Source organism: Thunnus maccoyii, chromosome 5 (genome assembly GCF_910596095.1).
Source record: "Thunnus maccoyii chromosome 5, fThuMac1.1, whole genome shotgun sequence".
Classification (NCBI taxonomy): Eukaryota; Metazoa; Chordata; class Actinopteri; order Scombriformes; family Scombridae; genus Thunnus; species Thunnus maccoyii.
Genome location: NC_056537.1, coordinates 12625653 through 12650682, shown reverse-complemented (window position 1 = coordinate 12650682; position 25030 = coordinate 12625653). Strand labels below are relative to the sequence as shown.

General features: G+C 40.1%; 1 protein-coding gene and 1 long non-coding RNA gene across 2 annotated transcripts; one reads left to right on the top strand and one right to left on the bottom strand.

Moving 5' to 3' along the window:
* Positions 1-1730: 1730 nt before the first annotated feature.
* Positions 1731-24148, top strand: LOC121897842 (calcium-independent phospholipase A2-gamma-like). Its single transcript, XM_042412594.1, has 10 exons — positions 1731-1919; positions 2177-3501; positions 4594-4743; positions 6248-6399; positions 6733-6827; positions 7969-8140; positions 8753-8810; positions 9275-9469; positions 19085-19280; positions 22249-24148. Exons 2-10 carry the CDS (start codon positions 2236-2238, stop codon positions 22524-22526), a joined length of 2562 nt encoding a protein of 853 aa, XP_042268528.1. The 5' UTR covers positions 1731-1919; positions 2177-2235; the 3' UTR covers positions 22527-24148.
* Positions 19812-22221, bottom strand: LOC121897843. The gene is made up of 3 exons (XR_006096295.1): positions 21323-22221; positions 20422-20506; positions 19812-20340 (listed from the first exon to the last, which is right to left on the bottom strand). It is a non-coding gene; the product is annotated as an uncharacterized LOC121897843 (long non-coding RNA).
* Positions 24149-25030: the final 882 nt, after the last annotated feature.

Genomic DNA, 25030 nt, shown 5'->3' with positions numbered 1-25030 from the left:
GGCCAGGTCTACTGTTTCATTCCCCTGGATGCCTATGTGAGCTGGTACCCATAGAAACTGTACACATATTCCTAGACTAATATTCTATATAAAGACGGCAAAATTTCATAGGTAATATCCTGTCTGCATTCTGAAGTGATATGTTTGATTCTCAGAGGAGATAGCTATGTTTCTGCCCTCTTTTGGACAATGTAATACTATCCTCTCCTCCTCAGCTGTCTGACAGAAACCCTGTTATATGTGTGTGTTATAGCATTTATAACTATGTACTGTTTGGATGAAACAAGCATACGTCATCATCAGGCTGTAAATCTGTTAATGAGTGTATTGTTTTTAATGTCTTTAGTTGTGTGATTGCTGAAAGCAAAATGCAGAAAAAAAATCTCAACACATCTCACTCCCACAGTTTTAACTCTCAAAATACATATCATACCTTAAAATGTTGCCACAAGCCTCCTCTCTCCCAAAATGTAAATATATTTCCCATAGGATTTTGCTTCTGAGATCTAAACTTTAACTGATAGAGAAGGCGATGTCTGCAATACAATCTGCAGGCTCTCGGTCTCCTCACTCTCACCATTTCTTAAACTTACAAACTCTCTCTTCCTTTAAACACTTTGTACACACATTGTACTTCCTCATGCTCAGCAAGTCCTGCTGCCACTAATAATGTATCACACACAATTTCTTCAGAGATTGCAAAAATTTCTATTTAACTCTATTCTGTTATTTTATTTATTTTTATTCATTATTTTTAATATTTCTTTTTTTTTTTTTATTTAGTTTTTTATTTTCTATTTCTTATGTGTTGTATGTCGCCGCCCCTGGTATTTTGTTCCCAAAATGTACCTTATGTTCATTCATGTACTGAATTAAAAAAAATGTTTTCCATAAATATTGAGTTATACTATTAATATTAGACTGTAAATACTATGAACAACAGCCTGTCTGCTCAGTAACGAGTTTACTGTGATCTTATAGAGTGTGATCGTATTTTAATTTAAGATGTGCATTCTTGTGCAATTCAAAATATTGTTGTGCAGAACATAATTATATTTCAAGTAAATAAAATATAAGAAATATGTAATATATATATATATATATATAAATGAATAAAGCAATATATAACACTTATAAGATCCTTATAACATAATCAAATAGTACCCCCAAAAATAAGTAAACAATAATAACAATGAAAGACAACATAAAGTTAGTCAAGGTAACACATAATTCTTCATGATACATCAGTGCACAAACACTTTTCTTGTTTGTCATAAGTCTTAAAGTATCCATATACAAAATAAATTCAAGCAGAAAAACATTTATGTTTGAGAAAGACAGAATATTGTCTTTTGTATGTGAAATTTACCAATTAGAAGTATAAGACTCATTGTGTAACACAAAAATGTATTATTACATCTATATTTAGTAATTTTATCCCTTGCCATTTGTTTACATTGATTATTACATTTGGGTAAATAATATGTCATCACATTTATAAGTGTCTGCGTGGCGCTCCATTTGTTTATGCCTAAATTCAGTGAAAGGGTGGGGACACATTTTTAATATTGAGTGCTGCCTCCGCCTACCCGGGCGAACGCCGGCGTACTCTGGTAAATATAAAAAGTTGATCATCTGTTGCGGTTAACGGTGGGGAGAAATGTCTCAACCAATCAACAAACTCCATTTAAGGGGCCGAATGATAAACAGCCAATTGCAGAGCACATGGTGATCACATGATCATTGTTTTTCTTCTGACTGATGTCACGTCATTCTGGAAATCAACTGTCAGGTCGAATGACCGTATATGCGTCGCCGTACGTCCTTATATTTTTGTCTTAATGTTAACGGAGGGTGGTGACTTAATGAAAGGACTTAAGGATACCTGGCTTTCATGAAACGACGACATAAACAGACTGGTATGGTTTGTTATGTTTTTTGTGGCCTATATGAATGCTAGCGACTTAGCTAGCTGCGGTAGCCTGTGTTAGCGGAGCTAGCTGGTGTTCAAATATGTTTTTCTAAGTAGAAGTTAGTTTGTTTTCCTCGCAGTTAGGATCAGTTACAAAACAGGTTCGCTTGTGAAGAAAGGTGAACAATACTTATTCATTCATGTGTCATTTTCATCATTTTCTTTCTTTCTTTTAAACATCACTTTTTTGTTTTTCATCACCAGGTTAATGAAAAGGGAGAGCATAGACCTAATGTGCCATTGGATGTTTTTAACTCATAAGAATGAGTCATAGATGGGCTCCAAACACTTTGGTGAAAGTAAGCAGAGCATTTCACTTGTGGCAAACACATGCTCGCAAGTCAGCAGCATCACCGCTTCCCTTCTCTGGTACTTCTCACTGCAGGGTTCATGTACAACAGCCTTACTGCAATAAGGTTGGCTATCTCAGCTGGAAGCACGTCCACCACCCGAGGAGCAGGGGTCGTAAGGGATGGCTCTGTAGAGCTAACCAAGTTAGACACAGACTTGGACTTCATACCAGCACCCTTTATTTGAACACTTCAGCCTCACGTTGGTCTGCTGGTCTGAGTCAACATATGTCGCGAGTCAGGAACACGCTGGACACAGTTTCTAAAGCTGTGAGTGGGACACATACAGAACTTCTCTCCAAAATTTCTAGACTCAAACCCAATGCTCTCAAGGCTGCGAAACATGTCGAGACAAGTGTTGAATCAACACCAAAAGCTGAGGAGATCCCGCCTACTCCTGCTTCCACTATTGCTGCTTCTCCCACTATTGCTGCTTCTCCTTCTACATCCACTACACCCAAACCTCTAATTAACTCATCCTCTGTCAGTCCCTCTATTCCAGCGCCTGCTGCTTCATTTGATGCAAGTGCCACTACCTCCATAACTCCTCACATTTCTACCCAAGCAACTGTCACTGACACAATTCAGGCTGTGCGTGAAATTAAGGAGAAAAGGCTGAGACGTATTGCTCCTGTCATCAGAGCTGGTTCTGCCAGGAAGTCAGAGGAGCCTAAACCATCATCAAATGATACTGAGAGCAAGATCACGCCTTCCAAACAAACCACCGCACTTTTCCATCCCAGCTCATTTTCTGTCAACCTGGATGAAACTTACAACTACCTGGCTCATCACATTAATTCATACTTTGGCAGCAGTACAAAGACTCAGGACAAGAAAGCAGACAATGTCGACATTTCTTCTGCTTCCTCTCAGGGTCAACAAACTAGTGACCTCATGCCACTGTCTGGTAAACAACACTCCGCTGCTCCAGTTGCCCCACCTTCCTCTAAAAAGGGTTTAGGACATTACCTATCCTACTCAGCTCCCACTGTGCAAGCCTTTGTGGGGAGCTACATTGCACCCTTGGTCCCAAAGTTCAGGTCAGTAGAGTCCAAGAGTGCCACTGTGGAGGAGAAGAAGGTTGAAGTTGCACCGGTGAAACAGGTTGAGGCCACGATAAGTACTGAGCAGAAGGCTGCAGAGGAGAAAGCCAAGAAGCTTCTACTCCAAAGGGAAAAGGTAGGTCTACAAAAACGCAATATTTTATTAAGGAATTTGCGATAAAATAGTAACCAGCAATAAAATTATCCAATGAATGTGCATTTAAAACCATTATTTTACTACTGTAGAGTCTACTCTTCACTTTGTCTTTGTTGATGCCAACCTTGTTTGTTTGTGTCTCAGTTTATGTTTGAGCTTAACATGATGCCCACATAGATAGTTCTGAGTATCTGGTATATTATGGCAGGGTGCCCACTGATCACACATTGACCGGAGCTCTTGCTATTCAATATGTCTAGTGGTAGTGTAGTGTGCTGACATGCTGCCCCAGTTCTGGGAATCTATTTTCAGAAATAACTCCCTGGTGGAGTTTGGGGTCCACAGAAGTTGTGTGCTGTGTTTACAGGCCTTTATGTTGTGGAGATATAAACACACCCAATATGCAGTTTATGGGGAGGATGGTTTGAGCAAACTAATAATATATAAACCAGCAAATAGCACAAACACAGCTTTTGAAACTAAGCTAGTTAAATTGTTACATTTAGTCCATAGGTCAGAGAAGGGTTCGGTACCACCAAGGTAACAAGTACTGTCCGTAATATTTTGTAATAATAAGTGAAGTGGAGTTTGTATGTTACAGCATATTCAGGCTGAATTTCAGGGCATTTATTCATTTGTTATCATAACCCAATTTACTTTTGGATAGTGGTTAAATACATGCATTGATTACAATATCAAATCTGCCCCTTAGCAATGACTGTCCTACTGATATATTATCTGTTTGTTTTTACAAAGAATATTTGACCTTGCTAAAAAAAAAAAGTAGATACTTTATAAATGAAGCAATCTTTGTTTGACAGCAACTTCAAGTCAGTCCTTGTGAGGGTTTTAGTTCAGCGTTTTATTGGACATTTCTTGGGGACATTTAAAATGTTTTTCACAGATTGCTCCTGAACCCCAGTTTAGAAGGGAACATGAATAGTAAATGACAATATTTATAACTTAGTGTGTGATATCGTTTATGAAAATGTAGAGTTATTTTTTTATAGGGGGCCATACACTGTCTAGACCTAACTTGATTGCACATTGCTGGTATTTTTCGTCCCTCAGATCATTGCCAGGGTTAGTGTGGACAATCGAACTCGGGCTCTGGTGCAGGCTCTTCACAGGGCATCAGATGTAAGGGTCTACATCAGCAGGGTGGAAGACCTCAGCTACCACCTCCTGGAGTTTCCAGAGACTCGTGGTGTTGCAGTCAAGGTGAGTTATCTGCACAGGCTGGCACTTTTTTTAAAACATTTTTTCCCCCAGAATTCTAACATCCTGAGGCTTTGTCAGCAACATGTCTGATACTGTACAGTATCAGGATGTTGCATACATTATCATGTTATATCTGGCATGAATTGATCAATAGTTGTACCATGTAAATATGTAGATAATGGTCTTCTGCTTGTGTTTGGGAATTTTCCCATGCCAGGCAAATGTCATTTTGTCAGCTGTGACAACAGGTTCTGTGCTGCTCTCTGTTTAATGTCAGAGCTCGGCATCTACATGCAGACTGCATAGCATGTATAGCCTATATGTCAGAGCTTTATCTGTGATGGCGTCAGGTCCTCATTTAGTACTAACCTATTTCCAACCAAGGCCACTTTTATTAGTGTAAGAAAGGTTAAACCTCTAAGAAAAATCAAGAGCATCCAGAGCAGTGTTTACCTCAGCATATCATTTGAAGATTATTTTTTGAAAGCTTGGGGGGGGGGGGGGGGGGGTGGTTCAGATTCTGCTGGTTGTTGTTTTAAAGTATCATGTTTTATTTATAACCAAGGTGTTAAAGGTGTGTTTGTGACTGAAAACACCTGAGTGCTGCGATCACACAAATACTCACTCATTTCCCAAATTAAAATGATCTTACCTTGCCTTCTTTGCCAAGTTCATTGAGATTAAACTATCACCTGCAAAATGGTAAGACTTGTCAATAGCCAGCCAATTTGAGTGAAACAGTGAGCCAGGATGAAGAATGGAACAGCTTTTTAGGAGAAATATTATGTTCACCGTATTGAAAATGGTGAGTTAATTGACTGGAACTGACCAAACATTCAGTGTGCTCATGTTGACCCAAGGAACTCAGAATAAAACATTTGCTGATAGTTGAGGTGGTTCAAGAGTTTCCGGTCAATAAGTGACATCACCTTTAGCTTGAGGTTAGCCCAAGAAGACCTGTACAGTAAATATGCACACACAACTACTTTGGAGACTTGACTATTGACTGAGTAGGCACAAACGGCACAAAACAAAGGACTTGGCAAGAATTGATGGAGCTACATTTGTTGGACTCCTCTTGAGTCAAGGAATTCAAATATGAAGTTTGGAAAAACTACGCTCCTTGATTCATAAAATGGTTTAATGAGGATATAAGCAAAAAAATAGACCTCAAATTTTGACTTTTGGCAGGGGTCATATTGACCCCAAAATGTGTGTATGACTTGTAATGAAATGAATGACGTGACTGTGATGACAAATACAATAATGGAGTGTAAAGATGACAGCATGTAAAATGTATCATTTTCAGCTTGAAAAATGAAAGTGATGGCTAACTAAACTAGCTCAATCTGCTTAATACTCGAGACCCTGCCCTCACAATGTTCTGATCCACCTCCACGTTACCACAGTGTGCAAAGAAATTTGCCAGGCCAATTTCGGACTGACCATCTGTGTTTTTCATTTCCATTTCTGACCACCACCTATATGTTTATGTGTTCCTCAGGAGAACGTTATCCCTTGCCTACTGCGTCTGAAACAGGCCAATGATCCAGACCTGAGGGCAGCAGTTAGAGAAGGCCTCGCCCTGGTGGGCTACCAAAAACCAGTTAAAGGCCGGGGCGTACGGATCCTGTCCATAGATGGAGGAGGGTTAAGGTACAGACTCAGCTCTGATTTTTTTCTTTCTTTTTTCTTTTTTGTAAGACGTGACTCACTGATGTCAAAAAATAGCATTTACTGCAGCCAAGGTCATGTCAAAATATTTTTAAAAGCAATTAAAAGCTAAAATGTGAATCTTCTATTACCAGTTCCATTCTGTATAGAGAATAAAGTCAACTACAAAGATAAGGCTTTATATCCCATTAGCCTTTGTTATTAAAGATTAAATCTATCAGCTATCAGTCTTTGTAGCCAGTTTATATGCTTTGCTTGTCATTTTATCAAACTCTGGCTCTTTGTGTTTGTGTTTGTCTGCCTTTGTACTTTCAGGGGACTTCTTGCCCTTCAGACTTTACGCAAGCTGGAAGCCCTGACCGGCAAACCCATTTACAAACTATTTGATTATATTTGTGGTGTCAGCACAGGTGTGTTGTCCTCCTGCCCTACTTCTGTATGTGTATGCATGCTTGTGGATTATCAGAACAGAGTGTGACATTGCAGCCAGGACTGGCAGCAATGATCACACACTGACCCATTTATTGCTATGCTGTTGTTTTGACCTCAATATTTCCACCAACACCACTCTAATGTCAACCCTGTTGATATGCAGTCAAGCTGGGCCAGAGTAAATCATTTAAAAAGGTTCAGATTCTTAAATAATTCATAGAATTATATTATTGATACTGATTTGGTTATATTTCAGGAATTGAAAGGGTGACTCATACTTTTTTCAGTATGCAAAATCACCACAAGGGGGTGCTGTGGACTATCTTCAAACTGTCCTTTCCATCTGCCACTTTGTTGTTTTCATTTTACAGCAGATTGAAAAACTGCATTTTATTTGCAGAGCACATTGGCCTTTAATCACCACCAGAAGTTTCTTTGTGCCCAGTTTATATCAGTTCTCTCAGTCTTAATTCTCCACCAGTTGGAGGTACTTCATTCTCAGATCTAGTGAATGTTGTCAAAGTATAATATAATCCCCCTGCTGGATCAAATGATGCTTACACATTTAAAAACCCATCTGGGCCACATCTGGCCGTTTTGATTGCCCACATTATTCAGGTACACTCCATCTCTGCCCTCATTGCACTGTTGTACCTTGTTAATCCAGTCAGGAATCATTAATCATGAAGAGAAAAGAGTCATTATAAAGTTGAAGTCTTTGCCTATAGTGTAATAACCATGTGAATCCTATGCACATCCTATGGATAGATCAGCCAAGGATAATATTACTCTGAATAGATAATCCTTCAGGCAATTAGCAGCCCATCATCTCTGTCACTGTGCGTTAGACCACAGCTAGCCTTGAGAGTAACAGAACAGCTAGCTGTACATTACTGGGATGACCCTGTTTGCATTCCTGAGGGAGATGGAAACTCTTATACTGGTACATCCTGTTCACAAAAGTATGTTTGTGTATGAATAGTAAATCACCATAAAATAAAGAAGATTCTTCCAGTTCAGCTTAGCATTGCTGAGTTGTTTCACATGTGTATAAATGGTTTACCAGTACCTCTAAGTCCCTTTACCCTTTTTAAATGTTTATGTTGTTTTTTTCCTCAGGTGCTATTCTAGGGTTCATGCTGGGCATATTCCAAATCCCGCTGAATGAATGTGATGATCTTTACCGGAAGTTGGGCTCAGACGTTTTCAAGCAGAACGTGATTGTTGGAACCGTGAAGATGGGCTGGAACCATGCTTTCTATGATAGCGAAGCCTGGGAGAACATCCTCAAGTCAGTTCCACTGTGTTTGTTGATGGCGGAGGGGAGATGTGCCTAGATCAGCTGGAGTCATGTTAAAATGCCATAATAGTGACATGGTAGAACAGTTCAATAGCCATAATGTCTTTATTTGTGAGATAGTCAGCCATTATTTTTGTACTATTTTCACTACAGTATGAAAGAAGGAAAAATGATAGTAGACTTTGATTATGAAGTCTACAAGTGAATATTTTGTTTTATTTAGTGTATTTATGTACATTGTGATGGATGACCTGTCTAAAGCAAATTTCACGTGTCACACAATATGGGAAGATAATTTATATAACACGAGTGGAAAGCAGTGGCAGCAGATAAGAAAATTAGGAAAAACATATTGTAGAAAAAACTCTACTGCGTGCTCAAGTTTACAGAAATTGTCGTTGGGTGGGTTAACGTTGTGGGTTAACAAAACATATAAAACCATTAGTCCTGGTCCTTAAAGATTTAAGCTGCTCACAAAAGGGTTTCAAGCTCCAATTACTGATATGCAGTATAGCTTGCAGGGAAAAAATCTGTAAGAAGTCATACTACTATCCGCGACTCACAAAGCCAGATAATAACATCATCCTATCTTCCTCTCCACAGAGAGAAAATGGGCTCACACCTCCTGGTGGAGACTGTGAGAAACCCTGAATGCCCCAAGGTGAGTTTTAAAAGACTGACTCATTCTTCCCTCTTGTTCTTGATCTATCTAGCACTGACCACTGAGCCTTCACCCATTTCTGTCTCAGTCTTGCATACCTCTGCATGACAATTGGAAGAAAAAATGCACTCTAAAGCCATATAAGACAGTGTGGATGGAAAAGTATGTCGAATTTTATATGTCAGCAGACTCTTCTGAGCCTCAGGGAACAGACATGATATTAAATTGATCTGTCAGAACATTGATCCGGATATCATGCTACTGTCATTGAATTTGATTGTTCAGACTGAATTTGAGTTGAGTATGAGATATTATTCTTGGCACATGCACAGCTTATTGGCTGCATATTCTGTTCACGGTTTCATCATCTAAATGTAAACTTGTATAACCAGCATTTTATTTCAGTTGTAAAATGCTGCCTCATACTGGCAGACAGTCAAGTATGTCATTTCCTCTACCTGTAGGTGGCAGCAGTGAGCACCATTGTGAACAGGGGCACTCCTCTGAAGGCTTATGTGTTCAGGAACTACAACCTACTGCCCGGGGTGCGCTCACACTACCTAGGGGGCTGCCAGCACCAGCTCTGGCAGGCCATCCGAGCCACCTCAGCAGCCCCTGGGTACTTCCAGGAGTTCGCCTTGGGGAATGATCTCCACCAGGTCAGTCCCATTTACAACAGTGAGAGGGGGAGAGTGTCACTGAACACGATGAGCTTGATGATTAATTAACACAGTTTATCTCCGAAATATCTCCTGTCAGTATTTGTTACTGAGGAGGTAAAGTTTTATGACCCATGGCAGTGGATTTACGTTCTACATTTAGATTTTAAGCTTTTAGCTGATGCTTTTATAAAGGATGATTGTTATGAGCACAACTGTTACATAAGCTTTAATTCCTAGATCTCACCATCATTACAGACAAAGAGGACGTGTTGGAGTTACAGAACATATTCAATGCTGAATGTTGTCTTTTAGGCGTCTTTGCCAGCCCTTAGATGGGTCAGTTTTTGTTTTTGTGTTTGTTTTTTACAAAAATTGGCATATTAGTAAAGGTCAAACCAAGACATGTGTTTCATTACAATTTATACACACATTTTGAAGTCAATATGACAAACTCTGAGGTCTATTTTTTGCTTGTATCCTCATTAAACCATTTTATGAATCAAAGAGCGTAGTTTTTCCAAACTTCATATTTGAATTCCTTGACTCAAGAGGAGTCCAACAAATGTAGCTCCATCAATTCTTGCCAAGTCCATTATTTTTGTGCCATTTTAAATTGTTTTTTTTTTTCTAAGTGGATGGATATGGATAGTCAACAGACTTTTGACACTCTCCACTGTAGTTCAGAGGTGGATTTAATGTCTGAGACACAGAACCAGGACATGAGCCGTATATATCTGCATTGCTTTGCCTGATCATATCAAACCTACTCAATCAATAGTCAAGTCTCCAAAGTAGTTGTGTGTGCATATTTACTGTACAGGTCTTCTTGGGCTAATCTCAAGCTAAAGGTGATGTCACTTATTGACCTCTTGAACCACCTCAACTATCAGCAGACATTTTCTTCTGAGTTCCTTGGGTCAACATGAGCCAAGTTAATATTTGGTCAGTTTCAGTTAATTAACTCACCATTTTCAATTTGGTGAACATAATATTTCTCCTAAAAAGCTCTTCCATTCCTCACCCTGTAATTATTTCTATTCAATTAAATTTGAATAATCTGAAAGGTTTCTGCTATGATGTGTAAATAAAGTTGGCTGCAAAGAGGTGAAAGCATTAGGCATTATAGCTGCGCCAATTATAATAATCAACAATTCTCAGTGCCTCGGGGTATCTGTGTGCACTGTGTGATTCTTAAAGACTTTTTCATGGCTGCTACAATTTCTGCTTGATAGCTCATGTTTACTGTTTCTGTGAAGGGTTATTTTGTACTCAGGCTCTCTTCCAGCATCACCCTGCAACACATTCACACAGTATGTTTACACACCTAGTGACAACGTAACTGCATTCCCCCTGCTACAGTAACACAGATTATTGTTGGCTCTGCTGGGTTTAAATGCTGCATAGTCAATGTTGACAGTGGAGAGTCTGAAGGACTTTGAAAAGCCTAATGAGAAAAATCCTCTGCAAAGCAAGCAGGAGGGGAGGAACTCCATTTCCTTCCTGTCAGTGTTTATTTCCAGTCAATTTCATTTTGACAGAGGGGTGATTGGTAGAGTCGCAGTGAGACACGCTTAAATCCATCTCCATTAAACGAGTATGCATTAGCCTTCAGTAACATAACAAACTCCCAGTCCACTCCATCATTTTACTGATCAATATGTATATGTGGCTACTCTGTTTGCCCTTACCTTCAAGTAAGAGCTTAGTTAGAGAGCACAGAAGAAAGATGAAATCACATATGTAAGAGTACACTTTCAGAAAACAGCAGATATTATTTTGGTCAAAACAGTTATTGCTTTAAGTTAAATGCTTTAGGAAAAGAGATACAGGTACACAGGACATAGATTCATACACAAGTCATTGTGTTTCACTCCTGCTTCAATATTTGGTTGACAAAGTCTGTTTTTGACCTGTCATATCAAAATGTCAGTATCTCCTTGAATTGACATTCAGAGCAAAGATGTACTGTACAGGCTCCGACGAAACTCAACACAGATGCAGCATGGCACGCATACACACGTGAATGAGCATGTGTTTGCATCAAAGGCAATATCCTCTGTCGGCACGCTCCCACACTCTTAATTGGAAGCTGTGTTTGTTGTGTAGGTGAATGGGGAAGTGCAGGGGGAGAGAATGAAAGAGACTGGTTGATGAAAAACCCACCTGTGGTGGGAGATTTCCCCAGTCTGCCTTCTTGCTGGTCTCACCCTATTCTGAGACGCATAAATTATCCCGATGAAGTGCTTCCCTAATCACACACAACTGTTTGACTGGTACATCTGCCTCGTTAGAATGAAAAGACAATCTAATTATGGAACTGCTATTCCAAACTGTTAGTGGGCCGGCAGCAGGAAACCTCATACTGTGAGAATATGAGATGCCATCAGTAGTTTAATATAATTAACACATTTAATTTGAATCAGTGTTCCTGACCTTGTAAGAAGTACTTTTTACCATACTCGCTCGTTCTTTTCAGGCTGGTAAATCTTAGGGGAATATTTTCAGGATGTGTTTTGGGACCTTGAGGGACATTTACGGTGTGATTTGTATTTTTGCTCAGTTGTTCCACTTTTTATCCCCTTTATATTTGTGACTGTTTTTACCAATATTCACAATGACTGAAGAGAAACTAGATTTAGTTTTGTTTTTTTCTGTTCAATTACTCAATTCAATTCCAAATGACAGACTTGTGAATATCAGAACACTAATACCAGGGTTTTTGTAATAGAGGAAGTGTGGCAAGGAGGCAGAAGAGGGAATGTTGTTTGTGCTTTGTGAAACAAAATTTCTCTGTGTTTATGTCAGGAGCTGGCTTCATAACTTCATAACAACTTCTGCTTCTGCTGGCTGTAGCTCAAAAACATTAATCATCTGGATTTTATAAATTAAAATCTTAAGTGAAGAACATTTCACAATCTTATCAAAGCCATGGAAAACAATCTGTAGGGATATGAAAGATAATATGTGAGGTAATGGAACAATTGAAAAAGAAAAACATTGAATTTAATTTTTTTTAAAGATAATTTGACTCTGTAATCTTGGATAAACTCAAAGAACATCTTTTAAAATAAGTTCCTTTTCACACAGCTTTCAGCCACTTTAATTTTCCATGTGAACGTCTGGCCACCTCCAGAATGCCACCCAGCCTGATGGCGTTATTTACTGGCGACTCACACCACTAAAACCAGTCATGAGCATAACGTGCTGTGTGTGTGTGATGTCAGGATTCCCTAGAGAGAGAGTCATCTCGCTTTTCCACGAACGCCCACAGAGTTTTCCACTTAATTCAAGCCTCAAACAATCACCCTTTTGTACGGTGAGTGCAAGAGAGTTGCCACACCATGTGCTGAACGAATGCTGGAATTTTCAAGCAGCGTTTCAAAAAAGTTATGATTGTTTGTAGATGTTTCTGTTATTCTGCAGGCTGGAATGGAAATCTCGCGGTGCCAGAACTCTGGATTCAGACTGGTAACTTGGGGGAAATTGTAACTTGGAGCGAGACCTTTGAAGCACAGCAGCCATGGCATTATCAAAGCCTCACACTTGCTACCACAGCCATGGAGAGGATGCTTTAGTGAGAGGGAACAAGGGGGGGAAAAAAAGCCAAAAAATAGAAGAGATGAAGGAGGATGTGCATGTTCCACATTAAAGCTCTCTCAGCTATCTCTGCGCTAAAGAACACAGAAGTAGAAGACTTCAGACATTTCACAATGGATGCCAGAGCATGCGTGGAATGGCGAAGAGGGCCCAATTTTTTCCGCCTGGTTGCCATGGTGTCTCCTGAGGCGATGGGGAGGAATGGAAGCGTGTTTTGTGCCCACCTCTGCCAGCATTTGATGAGAGGCATGGGATTATTGGGCCACCAACCCCAGTGCGAGCTTTGAGCGACCCAACATGGCACCATGCTCAGCAGAGAGACTTCACACAGCCAGAAATGGAGTACGTCACATCAGCACTCCCATACTTTTTTGTCACTAATGAATGACGGAAAGAATGAGCCATTAAAACATGGCAGCTTTGGCTCAAAAACAGACTGTTTGAACTATGTGAGAAGTAGAGAAAGAGACAGAGCCTATCCAGTAATTCGGTGCCATTTCAAAAGTGTAGTTCAAGGAATTGTAACCTTTTGGATCAGCTTTTTCTTACCTTTTTTTTTTTCCTCATAAAGGCCACTGTAGGTGAAGTTAGTGGTCATTTTTTTTACACAAATTACACACTCAGCACCGCAGTGCTACTCATACGAAGCAGAGAGGAGAGAGGTGGTGGATTCAGAGAGGGAACAAGAGAGGATAAATCTAAGCTTTTAGCCACTTCCTCATCCCAGCTAGCTCCTCCTGTGTTAAGCCCCGAGAGCTCGGCCTGGAGGCTGTTGGAGGATGGAGCTCAGACTTTTTGAGCCCTGCTGCAGACATCTTCCTCTCCTCAGACAAATCTTTGTCCCTTGAGTGTAAACGCATACACAGAGATTCTCTCATTGTCACATTACCTCTGTTTCCTCTACTGACTGCTCTTTTTGTTCTGTTGTACACATATGTTTTCAAACAGGCACACACACTCGATTGCACAGGCACACTTGTTTGGGGATTAGGCCTGTCCACTGATTATGTTGACTGACTGCTGTGTGAAGACTTTCCCGACTTTTCCACTGTCTCTAACCCCCTTGTCTTCTCACAGTACTGCCTAACAGAGTGCACAGCAGCACACTGCAGTGACTCCAGATGAGATTTCTCGGAATAAATCACAGCGTTAAACCTTGCATTTCAATGTATTGATATGCAAGTCTGTGTTCAGTCACATCTCCTTTGCACAGCAGGGAAATTAGCTGTAAATTGCACAATAGATGATTGACAGCAAAATTACGCTTCAGAATATGAAATCATCAAATATGTACATAAAGCCTCAAGGGAATCTAGACCAAGTAAATGTGAGAAAAGGGGTTCTGCGCCCATTTATAGCACTGCAAAGAATTGTCACAGTTTAATCTCAGTGGTTACAGCCAGCAGGGATGATTGATTGTTGTAATACTGGCTGTACATGTGTGGTCATGTATTCACCAAGTGTGGGAAAAGGTAACTGTGCACAGTAGATCTCAATTGCTTTCTCTGCCTGGGGCAAAGTTGGCACTCACACAGATGGGTCCATCCTCCATTGACAGCCTGGGAAGATGACTTGAACCCCAATGTGACCTCTGGGGCCTATAAAGCAAAAAGGCAAAGAGGAGAACTGGTCGACGTAATCCTATAATATGGCATGAAGACCTTTGACTTGACCTAGCCACCATTTAGGAGTGGCACTCCTAAGCACTCCTACACCACAGTAACACTGTTGTCATTCTCATCCTTGCTAATAACAGTGGTGGCTTTTATGTGGTTTAGATGCTATCGAGGCAATTGATTGAATTCAAAGAGCAGATTTAATTTTTCTGATCACATAGACAGTGGCTGAGACTGTCACTGCAAAGTATTTAGAATATTCAAGAGAGCACAAGTTTTTTATAGCAGCCTAATGATCTGCTTTTTCGATTGAATGACCATCTCTGGAAAACAGTCTGGTTATTGTGACAGCCATAGTCAGATGTCCATGACTTACGTAACGCTTTCCTAATTAATCGTTTGAGGGAAGGGAGCCTCATTGGCAGAGCCACATAATAAATCATGAGAGAGCTCAGCGCCCCTCAGTCCAGTCTTGTCAAAGAAGCCAACGATGAAATTGTAATGACTACAGCCGCTCATTGGAACTGTGACGTGAATGCTACACCAGATGTACGTCGAAGGCTCACCTCATTTAGATTTAAGTAAGCACTCTGCTGTCTTCTGTGTTGTGGCCGCTCATAATGACCCTTGCTCAAGACAGCATTGAAGCTTACCCACGGGTTAGAGAGGCAGAGAGATATAGAGGCACACAGGATGAAGTTTTCTGTCCCAGCTAATGGGAGCTGACATACACTGGGGCGTGAAATGACTTTTAGTGATCCTGACGATAGCACCCCTTTCCTATTCAAATCAACACTCCCCCTCTAACACAGCTTAAACTGGCACAATGAAGATAAGCTCCTAAAAGTTAATGACAGCTGAGAAATTTCAAACAGCAATGCAAGGGACCTGTAAATCGTGCATGTCTTCTTTTTGTTTATTTATCACGGCTCATATCATCTCAGTAGTTTCATTTCAGAACACGCTGTCAGAGCAGTTTCTTTTTAAAGACAGATTTCAGTTTAATTTGCCATGTGAAGATGTGAAACATGCTTCCATAGGTGTAGAAGGCTTAATTAGTTGCAAATTTGCTTTATTCAAGCTACAGGAAAATGAGGAGCTGATTTCTGAACCAGCCATTAGCCTCTGGGGAGGGGCAAAGATGAGGCCAGAGGGGCTATGATCCTCTGGAGTATCAACAAAGATGCTCTACCGGAATCGAGGGTTGTTGTCACAGGAAATCATTAAGCCTTTCAGGAAGGCAGAATTCAAACTTGCCATTTTAAAAATCAGAACTCTCTTTTTAAATATCCGTCAGATGGTCACGACTGACAGGATTGTACCCTCTAAGGACATTTATCCGTTGCCACATGCCACTTTTTCACAGTGAGATTGGGTCATTGTAAGTACGAGCAGCATTACAGCTCTAAATCCTTATAAATGGAAATGACCTTTGCCTTGCATCATGCTGTGTGTTTGACAGAAAGCTTGAGTTTGGCCGTTCTGTATGCAAAGCTCATTTGCAGTTTGTCCTAAGTAGATCATTGTTTCAAACTTAACTCCTCATCCAAATATGCCCTGGCCTCAAGAAACCCTTGTGTGAGAATGTGGATGTGGGCCAAGTATGAATATCTCACAGAAAAGTGGCTTTAAAGTGGCACTGCCGGCATCTGCCAACCTGCTTTCACTGTAGGTTGAACCTGGTACCTCCTACAAGGAGACTTGTTTGTTCCTGACAGCTGTGGAAGAAGACTTTTTCTTCTAAATAGTTAATTCTTCGAAAAGTTATGAGCGCCACACACAAAGAAAACCCACCAGTCTTCCAGTGGCACCAAAAAGCTTTTTTACTGCCAGAAAGCAGACTTTCCGTAAAGGCCTCGATGTTCACTAGCTCTGAATTGCCCAAGCAGGTGCACTGACATGGAGACAAGTTATAGCATTCAACTTCCAGCTCACAAGAGCATTGTGCAGTTGACTTCTAATGTTGCATGCCTTGGCTCTGAGTGCAAGGCCGGCCACTGTGCTGGTGAAACTCGCCCCCAGCTATCAGCACAAAGAACCCATAACTGGACCCAGCCTGTTGCCATAATTGCCACTGAGTTCAGAAAATGGAGTCACTCACAGTGGTGTGAGCGATAACAAAACTGCTTAGTTGTTTTGTTTCCAGCTGGGTTCGTGGGGTGCTTACTGCAGTGCAAGTCCCTCTAAGTCTCCATTAGGAGCAACTTCAATCCAGGCATTTTCTCCCTTTTCTGTGATTCATTTCTTGGTCTGCCAGACACCCCTACTGGCGCATAATGACGCACTTTGGACAAACAGCTACCTCAGCATTTCCTCCATGCTTTGTGGCAGAGTGAAACCCTCTTTGTGTGACTTCAATCTCAGCCAGTGAGATGGGTGCTCTCTGAGGCTTTGGCTTTCACAGGAGATTCCCAGTTAATAAGTAACTATAATGTTTTGAATGATTCATATTGTACAATATCAGATGATTTCTTTGACATCACAGGCAGTTCCTTTATCAGGCAGTGTGACTCAGAGGGACTAGAGACACTTGCCTTTTGTAATTTCTTCCATTTATAGCTGCATTGGAATCATAGCTCTATGGTTGTTGTTCTGTCAGTCCACCACTTTGGTCCACACTGAAATATCTCAACAACAAGGGGATTAATAGCCATGAAAATTTGAACAAACACTTATGGTCCCTAAGGGATAAATCTGAAAGGCTTTGGTGATACGATGACTTCCTCTAGTGCCACCATGAGGTTGACATTTTTGTTTTTAGTAAAATGTCTCGACAACTATTTAATGGATTGCTGTTTGATTCAGATATCAATGATTCCCAGAGGATAAATCCCAAAGACGTTGGTGATCCCCTGAGTTTTCCTATAGCGCCATCAGCAGGCTAAAGTTGTCACCCATTCAATGAAACGCGTATCTCAACATCTACTAGATACACTGTCACAAAATTTATGTACACATATACATATATATATATGTGTGTGTGTGTGTGTGTGTGTGTGTGTGTGTGTGTGTGTGTGTGTATCTTAACTTACCCTCTACGGCCATTTAATTTGTCCAATACTTTGGTTTATGACCAAATACCTGCAAAATTTATGATATTCCCATCAGCCTCAGCTGTACTTTGTGTTTAGTGCTAATAAGTAAATGTTTGCATGCTAACACACAAAAAAACAGTGTAAGATGTTGAACATGTCAAACACTATGCCTGCAAAACATAAGCGTATTAGTTTCATTGCTAGCATGCTGTGAGCATATTGGCATGCTGGTTGCATTTAGCTAAGTACTGCCTCATAGAGCTCCAAGTATGTCTGCAGACTTTTAGTCTTGTTAAACTATTATCCAACAATGATATATTTCTATTTAGTTACCTGCTTTGCTGAATTTTCTGCGATTTCTCAATGTCACTCATAGTTTTGTAAGAGGTCGACTATATTAAAAGCCACAACAAGTCACTCACAAAGCACCTGCTTATCATTGGAGCTATTGTTTGATGTAGTCCCCCCTGTCTAACTACAATAACCAATTCTCTTTGCAATTTTATTTTCTTGGTCCTTAGATTAATGATTGATGAATTTCTCAGTTCAACTCCCCAGATGATTAGCAGACCTCTGCCTTGGTAGGCAGCCCTTATATTCCCCATCACACTGTGTGCTCTCACAGATCTGTAAAGAACAGTCGTTAGGCTGCGATACTGCTGGAGTGTACTGGAAAGATGGGATGTTCCCACCCCCCGACCCTCCCCATCGAGGCTCAGTGTGTGTGAATCCATGTGACATATGCTGTCAGAAACACCTACCCACATTATTATATGCATTAACTCTAAGCAGGCATGAGCTTTCGATCAAACATCCACATACACCACAGTCACATAAACAAGCACTCTTCCCCCTAGTGTGTCCCTAGACACTTGGGGCCCCGCAGCTCCCACCCCCCAGCCTGGCCTCTTTAATGAGGACTGGCCCCTGTGTGTTTGATCCTGCTGCCAGCCTGCAGCCCCGCGGCCCCTCAGCCTCATGCCTATTCAACAATCCCCACAGCCTCTCCAGTTACTCCCTCATTGCCTTGGGTAGACTATGGATCCAAAGCAAAAGCACTCCTGGGCAGTTTTTCGATATCAAAGCCAGTGTGACTGAAACTGTGAAGAAAGGGGGAGAAAAGGGGAAAAAAACAACAATTTAGCTCTGTGCTTTGTAGACTTACAAGCAGCTCTGGAACTTTTCTTTTTGTTTTGTCAGATGTTCTTCAAAAATGTCATGTATTGACTGTTAAAATCCATGAAAGGTTTTGATGTTTCTAATGCCAATTAATTGGTTTCGCTGACTGTGGTCTTGGCAGAAAACACCATCGAAAGCCTGTAAATGGAGTGAATAACATGACACTTCTTCTGTTTTGTGCACAGGATGGAGGTCTACTCATTAACAACCCCACAGCATTGGCTGTCCATGAGTGTAAGTGTTTGTGGCCCAACACACCCTTGGAGTGTGTGGTCTCACTGGGTACGGGCCGTTTCGAAACTCCTGGCAAGAACAGCACCACCTACACGAGCCTCAAAACCAAACTCACTAATGTCATCAGCAGTGCCACAGATACTGAGGGTAAGTGACAGTCACTGCATTCTCTTAAAGGTACCTTGTGTGATTTGGAGATGAGTCTTCATTATTTTGCTCCCTTTTAAAATATTTTTTTGGCAATTCTATGCCCTTTTATTAGAGAGGACAGGGAATGAGGGTTGAGAAGAGATGGGGAATGAAATTGTTGACCCCTAAACCATGTGGAAAACACAATTGTATCTTTCTTAATTCTATATTATCCTATTTTTTTTTTACACAATGTATTTTTAAAACAACAATAATAACATATAGTAGTGTTACAGTAAGACGGGTAGACAAAGTGAATACCTCATGAAAAATGTAGCTTAATCACAGTTACAAACACTCCTACAAAAGTGTTCAGATATATGGATGATTGTGAGGTTTTAAACATTACTAGACCACTAGTGAAGTGTAAAATTGCGAAAATCTGCAAAATTATTTTATATGGTATAATACTGGTCAGAAGCTGAAATTCACCAATATGACAGACATGTACAGTGTAGGTATGGATGGATGGATAACTGGTGACCGGTTGATATTGTTTGCAATGTTGATTTAGTTACATTTATGTTATTGTCTACTCCTAAAGACTAAATTGTTGCTAACTGTAATAATAATGCACAAAGAGTGGAATGAATTTTGCTCCCTGTTTATTTCTGAGGGAAGGAATTGGGTTTTAATGTCATCCGTATAGAAAATACTGCACTGCAGGTTGACTTTGGTCTGGATAAATCCCATTTTGGCCCTCCATCGTGGCAACCTCCTCCATCTTCTTATCACCTCTGGACATTGGGCACCTCTGCTGTGCCTAATTTTGGCTCAGCCCCCTCCTTGTTGCTGCAGTTGTGGTGCAGCGTGTGACCTAGATGCTACTCTGCACTTGTTCCTCCTGTATTTAGGATTAAGCTCCCTCTCGCTCTCCGGCAGGCTTTGTTATTTAGAAACAGCAGATTAGCAAGAGTGTTTATCACAGATTTTCTCTTTTTCAAAAGCTTCCCTCCCGTCCCAGTGTTCACAAGCCTCCTACTTTCTTGTAGGTGTATCAGTGGAGCTCGGTTTGTTACTGTGGACAGACAAAGTTGATTTAATGGGGTTTCACTGTAGATGCAAATAAAACTCCTTATGGACGTGGCTTGTTACTCACTCACAAACTTGCTCAGTCGTGCTTTGCAGGCTGCAGATTAAATTCCCTTTTGGGTCATTGCTAGACCACTTCTACATCCACCAACCTGTGCCACCTTTAGCAAAGGAGAGCAACAGCAGAGGTTTAGACCTGCAAATGTAGATGTCACAGTAGCCACCTACAGGCAAGGAAAGTAAAAGCTGTTGAAATGCTCTTACAGTATATCTTACAGCTTACAGGTTTACATCTTTTGTTGTTGCTCTAAAGAGTTGCGAGTGGAACATTATTCTTTGACGTTATTATTGCTAAACAACCAATTAAATGCACGTTACAGGTTTTACATAGTTGGTAGCATTGTGCAACGACCTGTCATCTATATCAAAAACGTGTTACCAGGTGTCTGAAAATTATGATATTTATGTTAGATCATTAATTTAAAAAAAATATAGTCTCAAAATTCTCCAGTAGGAGTGAAATGATACTGAATTGATTCTGAACCAGCCTCGTAATTCACCTTATGTTAACTACAGTATGTCAATAATGTATTTTGGAAAACTGTCCCAGGATCTTACATAAGTGATCGAGTCACATCTCTGCTGAGATCTTGTGGGACAGCTGTGAACTCACAACCAGATTTCACAACATTTGCTTTGTATGATTATCTGCAAATATTGTCTTGTATGGTTTATGGTTGAAACACGGTATAAATGTAACCTATTAATGCCTAATTCTGGCCTGTATTCAGAGCCCATTGCACTCATGGATATATCGTTAACTGCAACACAGACTTTTGGCACAGATTCATACAATTTATCTGTATTTGAACGAATGATAGTTTACCCTGAAATACAATCATTCTGTAGTCTTAATATTTACCTGCCAATCAAAAAAGGAAGAATCTAGCATCGGGAAGATAACTTACCTGGTCACTGTGTAAACTGACTCTGTGATGTCATTATTTTGAACAGCTGCAGACAATGAATGAAAGACTGTTTGATTATTTTTTAATTACATCCCAATACCCACATGGTAATCCATTTTTAACAGTTAGCGCCTGACTTGTTCCACTGATAAGTCTGACAGCTGATAGGAGCAGAAACACACAGTCTGTGATTGAACACAGTAAATACTAGAAACAGCATGAATTATAATACAATAGGGAAACATATTTAATCTCTAGAATTAACCACATGTGTTATCTATTCGATGAGTAAACTTATCTCATCTCAGGACTTTTATAGCTGTACTTATCTTACTTTAACTCTTCAGTGTATAACTTCAAACTCTGACGTTTTAATACAGTTTTTTTGACTGGTTATAAAAATACAAGAAATATAAGTATCTTAAACTCTTCAACTATTCACATAAATTACTTTTTGGAGGGATTTTACTCCACGACCTCAGAGGCAGCTAGTTTTAATCGAATCCATGTTTGGACTAAACTGCTGAACTACTGTGGGAACACAGGCTGTGTGGGAAATTTGTTGTCACCTTTTTTGGGATCCTTAGGGCATATTTACCCTGTTATTGTAACCCACTGCCTGTTTGTATGCATTCGTATTTTGTTGATTTTAAATGTCTCAGACAGACAAGACAGATATTTTCATTCGTTATTATCTCACACTTCTCAGCCCTGAGCGCTTTGTAACACATGCAGTGCTGTCATAACACTGACAGCTTTGGCATTCCCTGTTCTTAACACAATATTTGAATGTTTGTACATATTGGGACAATTAGGAAGTTAATTGTGTGTTTATGATTTTGACTCCGTACATAAAATGTAATTTTTCATTCATTCGCGGCCTCGCTCTCACCTCCCGTCCTCCCTCCCACATCTTTCCCCTCCAGAGGTTCACGCCATGCTTGACGCCTTCCTCCCTCGCGACGCTTACTTCCGCTTCAACCCCCACATGAGCGAAGATATCTCCATGGACGAGAACCGGCAGGAGAAGCTCAACCTGCTGCAGGCCGAGGGCATCCGCTACTTGGAGAGGAACGAGGAGAAGCTGAATAAGGTCGCTCGCATCCTCACTCGAGAGAAAAGCTCCGTCCAGAGGATGGCAGAGTGGGCCAGACTCAGGGCTGACATGTACAACGGTCTGTCCTTTCACTCCTCCAAGCTCTAGATCCAACGCAAGCAACCGTTACCTCACACGGAGACTCTCCTGTTATTCTAAATTGCCTCATATTACCATGATTAGTGTGTTGTAGTTATTGACTTTAAGACCTGTTGCTCTGAAGAACATTGTGTAAACGCACAGGTAGGTAATGCATCCAACATGCCAATCTTCCTCCTCATTCAGACTTCACACTTAGTAGTGATTTTAGTGTTAATGTGTTACAGTTTTGGCAGTCAAAATGCATTGCGTTTGATTCTTGATTCAGCACTCTGTTACATTCAAAGATGTGTCATGATGTGCAACACTATTAGCTTTCCCAGTAAATGCATCTTGTACACTTAAAGGAATCGAAAGTCTGGAATCAGAGGGAAGAAGAAAGTGAAAAAGCTTATATAAATAAAATGTTGAACTGTTCCTTTAAAAAGCAGAATACTGTAAAGTTCGACGGTAGCCAGTAACGTTTTCTCCAGACTGTTTTTACCAAGTGAGCACTTTTTAACCATTTGCTGTCCTTTTAAAGATTTGTTGTAGCAACCAGTAGCCTGTATCTCATAAACCTATGTTTGTGTGTGTTCTCAGAAAAATTAGTAGACGGGATACGTGTCATTATCGAAATGTAGTGTTTGTTAAGCTAAGTTGCCAACATGTAACACTTTAAAAGAATGTAAAGAAAAATAACAAAAAAAAAAACTCCTTTCTATTTTTGTAAAGGTCAAATCAAGGTTAATTTGAGCACCTAATGCAAGTGACATTTCTTAGTTGCAATGACTAAAATTTGCACATTTAGCAGTGCAGCTACTGGTCAACTGTGTGAAACAAACATCGGTACGTGAGAGGCCACTTGCAGCATTACAGTATTGCATATGTTGTATGTAAATGCATGATAAATTTAAGATTTCACACACAAAGACAAGTCAAGATCTAGTGGAGAAGTGTACATTTCAAAGATTTACTCCAATATTTCATTCTAATACACATATAATGATAAATTCTAATGATTAAATATGTAAAGCAGATATATATATATATATACATAAAAAAAATTAACAAGTATCCAAATGGAAAGTTACATCCTGTTTTTCATAAGGATGTAACTTTTACATGTTATTTTAGCCCCAAAGTATTTTACATTCACTTGTTTCAAAAGCTTTTTTTTATCATTGTGTGCTTGATTGTTTGGTTTTATGACTTCCCTACAGGCTATGCACATTTTCTGCTCGGTCTTCAGTGTGCCCTATTTCTCTTTGATGCCTCCTCTCAAAAACCTCTTTCACCCTTTCTACCTTGAAGTGCAGTGTTTCAGTCCCCACTCTGCTATATTATGATGTTTGTTAAAATCATGCGGGTTTTTGTCTCAAGGTTTAAAACAGATTGCTGCTTATTGATTTGTCATAGTTGGAAAATTATCTTCATGTGTTTCTATGTGTACAGCTAAGAAAAAGAAAAAAAGCACTCGTTTTCTTGCTTAACCTGGTCAAGTATTGTATAACTGATGTATCAGTCACTCCTGAAGGACCAGAGGTAAAATGGACACAGATTAATATAATTCCACTGTTCTCCTGTTGGTCCTGTGTAAAAAACTGTTTGAGAGTGTACGTAATTAAAACCCGTCACTGAGCCTCGCTGCATCTTGCCTCCTAATTATGTGAAGATTAGCTGATTGTGATCTGAGGAAAGCTGCTGTTTCTTTCACAGCTTGTGGCTCGTCTCAGGAAGAGGAAACATGCGGATATTAAGTTGGTAACTTGTACACACAACTGTTTAATTATTCCTACAGAGATCTGAAATGATATACATCTTCACCTTTGCTACTCAATTTCCAAGGTGCTTGGCTTGATTAGCAGAAAATTGTGATTTCTATCACTACTAATGCAGGCATACACTGTATCTATTTCCCCTCAAATATATTTTTCTAAGTGTGTAAAGTTCGAGGTGGATTTTTCAGGGGAAGGTAATTTGAAGGCCCTACCCTGAGCTCCCCCGTCATAAACAGGAGGAAGGTGAGATGAGATGACTCTGCAAGGCTGTGCTCAGGCACCTGGGTAACAGCCCTGGCCAGTGATTGATCGCATTTCCCTCCAGCATAAACACCATGAACTGACACAGCTCCCCACCAACTGCTTACACGCATGAAAGCACAGCGATGGCCACAGAAGGCAAGGGGACACAGCAAACCACATCAATGGTGGTCTAAGGCACAAATGGTGCAGGATGAAGGCCACTCACAAATATTTTATATGGAGCTGAACGGCATTACAGAGCAAATAGAAGGAGCAAGTGGACATTCACTGAATATAGAATTAAAAGGCTGTATCATAAATATTTTCATTACTAGTAGAGCTAAAAAGATGGTAGAGGAGGCCAAGATATTTTTATGAAGTGATCCATATATGGCTCATTAGGATATTTGGCTACAGGGAGTATAACATAAGAAATGCTGGATAAAGAGATTTTCTTCAAGGAACAAAACTATATCAATTGTTTTGTAATATGTGTATAAAAGCACAGAA